This window comes from Notolabrus celidotus, chromosome 10 (assembly GCF_009762535.1).
Source record: "Notolabrus celidotus isolate fNotCel1 chromosome 10, fNotCel1.pri, whole genome shotgun sequence".
NCBI lineage: Eukaryota > Metazoa > Chordata > Actinopteri > Labriformes > Labridae > Notolabrus > Notolabrus celidotus.
This window is the reverse complement of record NC_048281.1, coordinates 35,442,127-35,455,287: the sequence shown is the minus strand read 5'-3', so window position 1 is coordinate 35,455,287 and position 13,161 is coordinate 35,442,127. Positions and strand designations below refer to the sequence as shown.

At 42.8% G+C, this 13,161-nt stretch overlaps 1 protein-coding gene across 5 annotated transcripts in view; it reads right to left on the bottom strand.

Moving 5' to 3' along the window:
• Positions 1-13,161, bottom strand: part of dgkh (diacylglycerol kinase, eta) — an 88,354-nt gene that overhangs the window by 352 nt on the left and 74,841 nt on the right. For 2 of the 5 annotated variants that reach the window (XM_034694617.1, XM_034694616.1), the window contains 5 exons: positions 12,282-12,374; positions 12,049-12,168; positions 11,764-11,869; positions 9,185-9,315; positions 1-5,446 (listed from right to left, as the gene is read on the bottom strand). The exon at positions 1-5,446 is cut by the window's left edge and continues 352 nt beyond it. In XM_034694617.1, the coding sequence (XP_034550508.1) occupies positions 5,360-5,446; positions 9,185-9,315; positions 11,764-11,869; positions 12,049-12,168; positions 12,282-12,374 (537 nt within the window). In that variant the 3' untranslated portion in view covers positions 1-5,359. Of the gene's footprint in view, positions 5,447-9,184; positions 9,316-11,763; positions 11,892-12,048; positions 12,169-12,281; positions 12,375-13,161 lie in introns of all 5 variants that reach the window. The other 3 variants (XM_034694621.1, XM_034694619.1, XM_034694618.1) reach the window with 2 other exon arrangements.

The following is a 13,161-nucleotide window of genomic DNA, read 5'->3' as shown; positions in this document are numbered from 1 at the left end:
ATACATATTCTTAGAAATTAAACCTGTGCCATTGTAAACTTAATGTAAACAAATGAAACTCACTTCTCTCCCATCGCTTTAGGAAAAGAATGTCAAAGACTAAATGTTATCCCGTCTCTTTTTGGAGATCCTTGCATGGGTTCCGTTGGTTTTTTTTAGAAACCAGGCAGTTTGCAGCATTTATTTACAGACCACTGGGAAAGGGGAGAAAGGTGGCTACTTCCACGTTACATGGAAAGGTCAAGCATTCTGAGAGCCCGGCAGATCACAAACAGACGATGAGAGGACAGGATGGAGAGTTAATGCATGTGAGAGGTCGACTACACGGCTGCATTTACAGCACAGACTGACAGAGAGGCTTCAGCTGTCGTTTAATATTCAACAATAAGTCTGATTGAGAAATTAAATAAAAGGCAGCGATCATGGAGGAGGGATAAAACAGGATAACAAGCTTGTTTTTATAAGTTTGTGAAGCTGACACCATCTTTGGCTACAGATTGCAAAACAGCAAGTGCATGCAGATTACTTCAGATGATTTAAATTTAACATAAAGGCTTCTGAATGTCAGCTGATTGTCTGCATACAGGGCTGTGAAGCCATGCTGCTTGGACATGTTGCTTTAAGGATATGAAATGTAATAGATCGCCCTCTGGTGGGACATTAGAGACGATGCATGTCTGCGTTTAAATCACTGCTTTGATGCATTTTCAATTCATCTCTCAGTGAAAGGAAGTAAGTTTTAGAACTTAACTTTCAACAGAAGACTTTGGAACTAAGAAGAGGTGGGACTAAAACCAGCATGCAAGCAGTAAATCATCCTCCAAAATCAGGAGAGGAAATGATCAGATTAGATCAAATAATTTGGCAATGGTAGTCATACAATTGTTGATATGGTAAAATATGCCACATGTGAAGTAGACGCACACGTTACACACATTATGATTCGCATGAACACAAACACAACGCTCAGGTCTGCCCTTCTTCTCGCTCGCCGACACGGTCCTACTTTAGTGAATCATCTTGGAAGCACGGAGGAGCAAAAAACTACAAACTGGTGAACCGCTGGAAGAAATTTGGAGTCCGTAAGAAAGAAGCAGTCTGTCTGTCTAAAGCGGGTTTAAACTTTGAAAACCTGGAGGAGGAGGAGAACGTACAAAATCACTCTTTCAATGTTATTTTCCCCCCGGCTGAGAAACATCATGTCAGAAAGCTGCAGAGAGACAGTATCAAAACAAGAGATCAAATATTGCACCATCATTAGAATACAACAGCATCGTCATGTACAAGAGATCCAACAACACACACTCCTCGAGGTGTAATATACACAATCAAATGTGTAAGCTGTTGACAATGCATGCCATGTCAGCGATCTACAAATGCATCAGACTACGACACTTACAAACATTGTTTGCATACACTGGTATACTGTATATACAGTGCATATATATATTTATATATGTACAAACTTAGCATCACATGTAGAAATATACCCTGTAATGCCACCAGTCTTAAAAGAAACTAAAAGAAGAATCTATCAACGTCTTGCTTTTACTTTGAAGGGAAAAAAGCTGCACTTGAACGACGCTATGCGGGCCGCAGATCAACTGCTCTGTTACGTATCTAAAGTCTATTCTCTTTAGTGTTAAATATTGTTTACATCGCCAAAAGGTACAAAGTTGAGGTGAGCTGTTAATCTATGTCATGATATGAGTTTTTGCACTTGCGTAAATGCAAGAAGTAAAAAGTGCCTGATAAGTATTCCTTAAAAAATAACTCAACAATCCTACAATAAGTGAGGTTCAAACCCAGTATTTGACTTTCCTTAAGACTAACGTGTCTCCTTCCTCTTGTATGGGGTCCTTTAGGTGTTTTAGAACCAGGGTCCTGAACAGTTTAGGGTCTAGATGACGGACAGGTTTGGAATCGCTTCAGCAAGCAGCAGTGAAACAGACCACAATGGATGCAACATAAAAATGCACCTGATCAAACTACGTCTCGTTTCTGTTCCTGACAGGCTCAGATTGTTATTCTGAGATGCAAAGACACCAGACTCCAGTGCAGAAGTGAAGCATCACTTTAGTAACGTCACAAGCTTTTGCTTTATCGTGAGCTCATAGGTGTCATGTTGTAAATGCACTACCCATTGGAAACGTTTGCAAAATGCAGCATACAGAAGCTCACAATTTCCTGCAGGGTCAAAATGAAGAGAGCGATGTAACAGCTGTTTCTTTAAAAAGGTGATCTGTGGGGGCAGCGTTGGCCTAGCGGTCTAAGCGTGTACCCCATGTACAGAGGCTATAGCCCTCATCACAGAGGTCATATGTTCAATTCCAGCCTTGACCATTTCCTGCATGTCCTCCCTTGCTCTCTACTCCCCATATTTCCTGTCTCTCTTCAGCTGTCCTATCAAAATAAAGGCGAAAAGGCCAAAGATATAACTGTAAATGCACTAACCATTGGAAACGTTTGCAAAGCGCAGTGTGCAAAAGCTCCTTATTTTCTGCAGGGTTAAACGAAGAGAGCGATGTAACAGCTGTTTCTTTAAAAAGGCGATCTGTGGGGGCAGCGTTGGCCTAGCGGTCTAAGTGTGCACCCCAATGCACAGAGGCTATAGCCCTTGTCGCAGAGGTCATAGGTTCAATTCCAGCCTTGACCATTTCCTGCATGTCCTCCCCTGCTCTCTACTCCCCATATTTCCTGTCTCTCTTTAGCTGTCCTGTTAATAAAGGCAAGAAGGCCAAAAGATATAACTGTAAATGCACTAACCATTGGAAACGTTTGCAAAGCGCAGTGTGCAGAAGCTCCTTATTTTCTGCAGGGTTCAACGAAGAGAGCGATGTAACAGCTGTTTCTTTAAAAAGGTGATCTGTGGGGGCAGCGTTGGCCTAGCGGTCTAAGTGTGCACCCCATGTACAGAGGCTATAGCCCTTGTCGCAGAGGTCATAGGTTGAATTCCAGCCTTGACCATTTCCTGCATGTCCTCCCTTGCTCTCTACTCCCCATATTTCCTGTCTCTCTTCAGCTGTCCTATCAAAATAAAGGCAAGAAGGCCAAAAATATAACTGTAAATGCACTAACCATTGGAAATGTTTGCAAAGCGCAGTGTGCAGAAGCTCACAGTTTCCTGCAGGGTCAAAATGAAGAGAGCGATGTAACAGCTGTTTCTTTAAAAAGGTGATCTGTGGGGGCAGCGTTGGCCTAGCGGTCTAAGTGTGCGCCCCATGTACAGAGGCTATAGCCCTCATCACAGAGGTCATAGGTTCAATTCCAGCCTTGACCATTTCCTGCATGTCCTCCCTTGCTCTCTACTCCCCATATTTCCTGTCTCTCTTCAGCTGTCCTATCAAAATAAAGGCGAAAAGGCCAAAAATATAACTGTAAATGCACTAACCATTGGAAATGTTTGCAAAGCGCAGTGTGCAGAAGCTCCTTATTCTCTGCAGGGTTAAATGAAGAGAGCGATGTAACAGCTGTTTCTTTAAAAAGGTGATCTGTGGGGGCAGCGTTGGCCTAGCGGTCTAAGCGTGCACCCCATGTACAGAGGCTATAGCCCTAGTCGCAGAGATCATAGGTTCAATTCCAGCCTTGACCATTTCCTGCATGTCCTCCCTTGCTCTCTACTCCCCATATTTCCTGTCTCTCTTCAGCTGTCCTATCAAAATAAAGGCGAAAAGGCCAAAAATATAACTGTAAATGCACTAACCATTGGAAACGTTTGCAAAGCGCAGTGTGCAGAAGCTCACAGTTTCCTGCAGGGTTCAACGAAGAGAGCGATGTAACAGCTGTTTCTTTAAAAAGGCGATCTGTGGGGGCAGCGTTGGCCTAGCGGTCTAAGCATGCACCCCATGTACAGAGGCTATAGCCCTAGTCGCAGAGGTCATAGGTTCAATTCCAGCCTTGACCATTTCCTGCATGTCCTCCCCCACTCTCTACTCCCCATATTACCGGTCTCTCTTCAGCTGTCCTATCAAAATAAAGGCAATAATGCCTAAAAAAAAAGGATGCTCTGTGAGTATCTTTTCTCCAATGTTGCCAAAAACAACAGACAAACAGAAATCCTGAACCTGTCAGTAACAAAAACCAGAACATGGTGCATTATCTGCAAAGGATAACATGGCGGACATTATTGCACAGCTGCTCTCTGACTCCCATGGTTCTCCTCTGGTGGGTGGAGACCCAAACCTAAGTTGTGTTAAGGCGTTGCAGATTCTAAAAAGCAGTGGATACAATCTTTTCCGCGCCTTTATTTTGGCGCATGTGTCTCCCACGACACTGTGCGTGATTCGTTCACACTCCAAAGCAGTAGGTGGCGCTAAAGCACCGTCATGCTGCATATTTCAGAAACATGGGGTGAACGTGTGATTGAAGAGGTTTTGGGGAGAACCATCGATGTGCTGGAGCGATTCTCAAACTTCATGAACCTGTGCGTCATTTAGAGAACTGTTAATCTTCAAAATATAAGACCCCGGTGTAAAAACACTTCGGTTCCCCTCGTCTACATGAAAAGAAGACTCACTGAAATAAAGAGTTTGAACAAAATCATCAAATAATCATGTTTTCTTAGACATTCACTTAGGTACTGATTTCACATCCACAAAGAACGTGTCAACTTACAGATATCAAATCCACAAATTCTACCTCATCAACAGCTTTTTAAAAACTTCTTATGATGTCTACCGATAAAAGCACGTTTCACACTAAATGACTGAAAGTATGGCACAAATCTTTGACACGTCATTATCATGCAAACGGAATAAATTAAAGCTCCAAAAGCAAAAAAAAAACCCAAACAAAAAAAAGATGCTTCAGTAGTAACAAATGGCATCGTAATACTAAAGTCATGTAAAACTTGTTCAAGTGTTATTCTGCACACAAAAAAATCAAGACACTAATCATGCAGTTAAACAGAGTTAAAGTTGAGCAAGCATAGCATGCGACAGTGTCCACACCTTCCAGATCACACCTGAACAGGTTGTTTGAATGCAGCTGCAGCTCTGCAGTGTGAGGCCAACCTTTCTACACCCCTGAAACTCAACCCCACACTCATGGAAGTCCTGGTTTTGCTACTAGTTTGTTATCACAACTCAGACAAGGAGTCGGCTGTCAACAGTGTAGTTAGTTGCATACCTGATTGTGTGCTATGAATGGTTATTAACTTATTAATGGCTTTTTTTACTGAGGGTCCATGACTTCCTGTTGCGGCTCTCTGCGACAGTCATTTTGGCACCAAAGAAACAAACACACGTCAGCAGAGGGTTCCTCCAGATCCTGTTGAATTCTCATCATGTCTCCGTCTCTGCAAAGGGTGCTCCCAAACTGCTCCACTGACGTAACGGGAGGGTCGGATTCCCCGGCCAGGTTAGAGGTCAACCATGGAGGCCTTGGCCAGGTCCTTAGTTCCCTGCAGAATTCTCTTCATATGACCCACTTTCGATATCCCCAGATCCTGAGGAGGAAGAAGACCAGCACACTCAAAACACACCAAGAGATGATGTCTGTTACCACTCATTATAACTATCATTATAACTATTTTTAGAAGTCTGATGTGAAATGTATTGGGTCCAAAGCAACCACATCTGACACTTCTTAAGATCTAACGAGGGGGGATTCACAAGGTGGGATTTTAGAGACTGATACGGATCCGCAGAAGTCTGCAGAAAGCTCCAGCGCGCGCTTTTAGCTCCCTTCAATCAGACGAGTTAGTAACCTTTAAACACTGACTTAAAACTTAAAGCAGCATCAAAGTGTCTGGTTGTTCCATGGTCGGTTGTCAGAATCATTACTCCACCACAGACTCAAGTTCTACAGATTTCAGATGGGATTACGACTGTTTCTGAGCAACCGGTGTTGTGCAGTTAAGAGTGACCGTGCTAACTGGTGACCATGCTAGCTGGTGGCTACAACAGCTTTTCAAACCTGGAAAGAGTCCTCCAGATTGCATCACAATTTATCTTTTATTGTTTTTATTATCAGATATGTGTTGTTTCATGAAATCTAAAAGCATTTGTGAGAGGCACACTCGGCTGACAGTCACCAGTTAACACGGTCACACTTTACACTGAAACACCAGTGGCATCTGGAGTCGATGTTTAGTCCAGTTTGTCCCTGTGTTTCATGCCTTGGTTTCTCCTGTGTTTATTCTGTGTTAGTTATCCTTAGTGTCTCTTGTGTGTTTAGTGATCCATGTCTGTTTTTGTACTTTCTTGTGTCTTGTGTTCTCTGTTTTGTAGTTCTGATCCCTGTTTCCAGGTTAGTTTCTTCCTGTACCTGTGTGTTTCCCTCCTCTTTGATTCCCCTCATTAGTCTCACCTGTGTCCTGTGTTCACACCTGTGTTAATCACGCTGTGGATTTAGTTCCTCTGTTTCCCTGGTTGGATCATTGTATGGCTGTTTTCAAACCTCCTACTACACTAGCAGTACGTACTGATTTGGCCAAAATCCAGTATGTAGTCTGTGAACAAGAGCAAAATCTGCAGTATGATAAACTCCCTGGATGTTGTAGTGATTCAGGAACATGTCTCAGTATGGCCCAATCTCAATGTCCTCCCTGAGCCCTGAGCCCTTCTTGACTTGACCGATGTCAGCTGTAAAGTGATTGAGGGCAGGAGGCTGTAAGGGCTCAAACTGTAGAACTGGAATGGGACGGCACTTTGAGAAGTCTCACGCAACCTGCATGACGTCATGTAGCTCATCCTGGCGATATTAGGAATTTTTATTGCACAATTTTGACTTTCCTCAAATTCAAGGAGCTTAAGGGACGACTCACTGCCATGTGGTCCAGACTCTAACCGTACAGACTGCTTAACCACAACATTTAAAATATATAAATAGGCTCTATAACTATTTTATATAAATTATACTGCATACAAATATCTGTGAAGATAAATAGATTAAGGCTGTTTTCTATAATTGCTGGCAAACTTTTTTACCTGTAAATTTCATTGCAACTTTCATGCTTCTGTTTTACTGTCAGACTTTTTTTTATTTCCATGTTACGGTGTTCGTTTACCCTTCCATGCTCGTGGGCTTCCCCTGGGAATCCAGTGTTTCACGTCACAATGCTATGAACTATGGGTAATTCCCTTGCGCTAAGTCTGCAAAAATGCCCACTTACAGAAAGGGGGCATAAAGGGCTCAAAAAGTCAGTGAGAGGTCACTCACACACTTGATGATTTGACAGTGGGACAGCCCTAAGCCCTCACAGACTTAGCGGAAGGCGCCTCACAGTCAGAGAGCTTGAGGGTGGACAATGAGATTGGGCCAATGCATCGGACCAGTCTCCCTCACGTACTGTTTCCCACAATGCACAGCAGCCGTTCTGCTTTCTCTTTTTTCTTCTTTTGTGATGGGGGAACTCAGTTTTTAGGTGCTGTGAAAATTACCACTTCTTAACTTTTTGAATCATAAGTGATGCTAAAGAAGCAGTTTCTCTATCAGCTTGGCCGTTGTTTACTTCTGCTTTCTGAAACTGGAAATCAAGAATGCTGTAGACCAGATCCAACAGAACAGTCATACTACAGACTAAATTCAAACGCAGTATGTAGCATGTCGTTTTGAAAACAGCCCAGCGTTTCCTTTTGCATTTGGTTTTTGGACATTTGAGTGAGTTTTGATTATCAAAACCTTTTTATTCTAAAGCTTAGGTCCTCCTTCATTTATCCACACCGTGACAGGTTCAATCAGGTTTGACTGTTATTAAAGGTGACATATCACGCTTTTTTCATCAACATATATTGGTCTAAGAGGTCCCCAAAACATGTCTTTAAAGTTTATGCTCAAAAAAACACTTTGAAATCAGATTTTGGTCTGCCTGAAAAACCCTCTTCTTCAGTCCTCCTCAGAACAGTCTGTTTTCTCTCTGACCACGCCCCCTCAGGAAGTGGGTGTGGCCTCGGCTGTCCGGCACGTTGATCTAATGTTTACATGTTGGCTGAATATACACGGCTGCTCACAGACCCGCGTTACTTCAACCCTCTGAATCTGATCCAGAATCTGATCCTGACGGAGAGGCGCCTGCAGCAGGACCTTTCTGAACCATTGGTCACAGATTTAGTGTTTCTTGTTGTTTTATTTATCAGCATGTCGACGTGTGTCTTGGTACACAGCTACAGCTACGAACATGTAGCTATGTAGCTATGCTAACTAGCGCTAGCACTTATCCATGATAACTAAAAATCATCCACTAGATCTTCAAATCTGCAGACGTGGGGAGTCAAAGCGACCTTTGTGTTTATTAAGACAGCCTACAACTAGCATGCCTCCCTCCTAAGCTCCTTGTTAGCACACATGTGTGCAGGGAATGAAAAACGGAGGAGGGGTTGAGTTGTATTTTATACAGTCTATGGGCTGAACAAGCTCAGAGCTCTGACTTCCTGTTACAGACCGGATGGCGTTGTGACGTATGAAAAACACTGAAAACTGAAACGGCTGGTTTCAGCACACATTTACAGAAAGGTGGAGAAATCAGAACAGGGGCAGAATGGAGTCTTTGACTTTTCAGGGGGTTTGTAGACAGGGACACATATTTCAGGTAGAGAACCATTAAAAAGTCCATTTTGCATGATATGTCACCTTTAAATAATAGCAACTGCCGAACATCTGAACCCAGATTTCACCGTACAGAAGTTGGTTTTGTTCTGAAGTTATGACCAAATAAAACATTTAAGACTCAATATGGAGAGGGAAATAATACGTGATCTTAGTCTTCTGGCTCGTTTGTTATGATCCAGGTCTCGCACGTAGCGGTCTTGTGAGCTCCTCTTGCATGGTGTGTTGTGTTTTTTGCATCTTTAGTTTCAGTCTTTATTAGTTTCTTTAGTCTACAGGTCCCTCACTTCCTCTTTGTTACCCTGAAAGAAAAGCTGTATAAAAACTCAACATCTTTCCATAAAGGACAGAAACTTCACACCCTGCCTGACTGCGCACTCTTGCACTAAACTAGCCCCGCCCCCTGCCCCGCCCCCTAGGCGCCCCTCTCCACAGGAACACAGTGTTAGTGGGTTACAGCAGCGGTCAGACAGAGAAGCCAAGCAGAGCGATGCAGCAGCACGACAGGGTTACAGAGCACCAGGAGTACAGTAGATCAAGAGGGGACAGAGAGAAAGAGTTGATTTTGAGGGATTACACAGATTCAAGGACTCAGGTGTGTGTGTAGGTGTGTGTGTGTGTGTGTGTGTGTGTGTACCTTCAGGTCCCTCCTCTCCAGGTGCAGCAGCTCCGAGCCGCGGATGTCGTGTCTGATGAAGCTGTCTCTGTACTCCCCGAGACTCAGCTGTTCCAGCCAGACGCCCACTTCCTCTGTGCCCCATCTCTCCACTACACACACACACACACACACACACACACACACACGCACACGCAGGCGCACACACATTCACACACACAAACACACATGGAGCAGAGCAGAAAGAGGCTCAGGGTGCCTCACGGGTACACCAGAAACTCTCACACCTCACTCTCAACGTCTTCTGTCATCCGTGTTTTCATCACTCGGCATGTGTACAGTATGTGAACATATCAACACACACACACACACGTCACACACACACACACAAATGAGCACATGTTGTGTTGAATCATTGAAGGAAAAAAGATGGAGACATAATGGAGAGGAGGAAGGGGAAAAAAGGAGAGTAAATGGCAGCAGCTGGCAGAAGAGGAGGAGGAGGAAGGAGGAGTTTGACGAGGGCCAGAGGTCTGTTGGAACAAGGCAGCGGCCAATGGCATTCAAGAGTCATGCATTTCACCCACCAATGTGAGAACACACAGAGAAAAGGAGGTGAAGAAGTCTGCACCACCTGAGGAAGAACAGCCCGACGGATGAGACGAGAGGAAGGGCGTTAACCTGACCTCACTGTATGAATATAAACCCCTCTACGTTCAGATTTCTGAGCTTCAAACTTTTGATATGTTTGAGTTTGTGGAAGGAAACATTTGATCCCTGCAGCCTCGTTGAGCCGTTTGACGCCATGTAGTCAGCTGATGAGAGCATGATTGGAGGGGGTGGGAGGTGATGGGTGAGGTCAGACTGGGGGGATGTGACACCCTCAAACACACCGAGTGGATCACAAACACAACACCTTGTTATTAATGCAGGGGCAGAAACACGATGATGGAAGGAAACCACGACAGCTGGACGCTTGTCAGCTTCAGAAACACTTCCTGGTTGCTGCGAGTGAAAGTCTTCATCATGTGAGCGTCTAAGGTTTGCATTTTGACCCCATGTAGATGATTTCTGCTGCTGCTGCTAAGACGACTGAATGCTTGTATTTGAGTGTGCTGAATCTCTACTGTAGAGATATTCGATGTGGAATCAAAAACATTCAATCCTCCAGAATTAAAGTGAAATAAATATCATGTAATGTTTGTTTCAACTGCAAACAAGCTGTAATGCTGCAGCGTAACCCTCAGAGGCACATGCACCAGACTTTTGTGTGTCTCTGTCTTGCGAGCATGTATTTCATCCCTTATCCTGTATCTCAGAAGACAACTGGCATCCATGAAACCACCACTGTTAGCTTTATCTTTCAGGACTAAGGTACAGAGTCGTCTACACTGCACAAAGCACCTTCAATAACCTGCCCTCCTTTAAGCCTGTGAATATGTTGTGTTTTTAAGTGTGCATGTGTCACCTTATGCAAAGTGTTACCTTGTGTTTTGATGGCATATACACTACCAGTCAAAATTTTGGACACACCTTCTCCTTCAAGGGTTTGTATTTATTCTAATTATTGTAAACACTGTAGATTAATACTGAAGACATCAAACTATGAAAGAACAAATATGGAATTATTTAATTTATAAAAAAGTGTTAAACAAAGCAGAATATGTTTTATATTTTAGATTCTGTAAAGTAGCCCCCTTTTTCCTTCATGACAGCTTTGCACACTCTTGGTGTTCTCTCAGTCTGCTTCATGAAGTGGTCTCCTGGAATGGTTTCTCTCAGTCTGCTTCATGAAGTGGTCTCCTGGAATGGTTTCTAATGAACATGAGCCTTGTCAAGAGTTCATTTGTAGAATGACTTTCCTTCTTAATGTGTGTGAGACCATCAGTTGTGTTGTTCAGAGGTAGGGTTAGTCCACAATGGATAGCTCTATTTGACTCCTGTTGTAATCCAGATTATGGCAAAACCAGATTATTTCATAGTTTAGATGTCTTCAGTATTAATCTACAATGTTGGAAATAATTAAAATAATAATTGAATGAGAAGGTGTGTCCAAACTTTTGACTGGTAGTGTATTTCTTCATCTACACGGCTGTGTTAAATACTTGATTCTGATTGGTCAAAACCCCATGACATCACTAATTAATCCTAGACAAGACAACCTGATCACACACGTCACATTAAATCAGTCTGTGGAAAGAAATCCAGCACATTTCACTTCTGCCTGTTGACACTGTGGCAAAAACGTTAGCTTTCATTAGCTTTCGTTAGCATTCTGAATCAGTAAACTCAATAACCTGGAGGATACATAAATATCAGATCCTGTCCTGCTCTCCAAGAAGCAGCAACAATGTTAGAAGTTTGCCTCGTTGATGTTTAAGGAGAGCTGAATGAGGACAGAATTGATGCACTTGCTCCCAAGATCTACGCTGCAGTGATTACAGCCTGTTTCACATTTGAGGAAACTTACTGCAACATTCCAAAACCGAACTTACACGACATCCAGACCCGGGAATATGTGCATTAAAAGATTCAAACCCTAGGCTATACGTTGTCTGTCTTTACGGTGTCCTCACTACAGAGGTAAAACTCCCTCTTACCTGACTGAGGGCTCGTCTTCTTGGCCGCCTTCTCCTTCTTGAACTTGGGCACTATGCGGAACATGCTGCTGCGACTGTTCCTCTTGCCGTAACCCAGAGAGTGATCCTGATACATAAGCACAGTCAACCTATAGCCTTTCATTTAGCTACCCAGCTCTCCCGTTACCTGGAGCCACGTTATGGTGAACAGGTACAGTGTGCAGACAGCTCTCAGTTATCAATGTGTTGGTGTCTTAATGTGTTTTATATGTTTATTGTTGTGTCAGTGTCGGTTCAGGTGCTCACCTCTTCGTCGTTGGGCTGCAGTATGTGGTAGAGCCAGGGGATCTCTCCCAGTTTGGCCAGTTCCAGCTCGGCATTCTGCAGAGCGTTGGACAGCTGCTCCTCCTCGGGGGGGTCCAGCTGCTGCAGGAAGGAAAACACAAGACCAGATCAGCTACAAGAAGCACACTGTAGAGGATCCATGAAACTTCATAGTGTGGTGGACATATTTAAAGTTTCAGCCTGTGAGGACTCACCAAAGAGACTCTGCCGATCAGCAGGGACTCGGTCTCGTTGTAGAGAGCCTTCACGGTGCTGGCGACCTCTATCGCCGTGTTTCTGGTCAGATTCTGGAAATGGGAAAGAAGAGTTTAAAGCACACTCTCGCAGATCGGATTGAATGTAGAGCAAACCAACCACTTCACCTCAGACTGCTTCAGTGATGAGGCTCATAAAAGGATGTTTACAACAGTTTGTGACCCGACAACAGAAAACATGACATCGGCAAATGTCACCACTTTACAATAATGTTTATAGTTTGTAACAAGACACATTTGGCTTTGGTGTGATGCAGGTTCTCCTGGGGCGCTCGCCATGTTTTGGTGTTTTGCCACCTCTACATGTTTCTCTTAACTCAACTCATTATAATATATATAGCATCTTTCATACATTCAAGCATGGAGCCCAGAGTGCTTCACTAAAGAACAGAGGGAGGTAGCAGCAATGGGTAAAATAATACGAGGCTAAAACAAGTAGAGGAAAATAACATAAAATACTTCAAAATAAAATCACAATAAAACAATAAAATCTATAAAATAAAATCATGAAAACAAAATCATGAAAACAAAATCATGAAAACAAAATCATGAAAATAAAATCTATAAAATAAAATCATGAAAATAAAATCTATGATATTAAATCAGAAAGATAAAATGAAATCAGATACATGCCAGAAAAAATCAATAAATACATTTACAACGATGAAATCTATAAAATATAATCAGGAAAATAAAATGAAATCATGAAAAAAAATCAATAAAATAAAATAAAATCAGATAAATGCCAGAAAAATAAGATAAAATCATGACAATAAAATCAATAAAATAAAATCAGAAAAAAACAAATCAAATCAGTTAA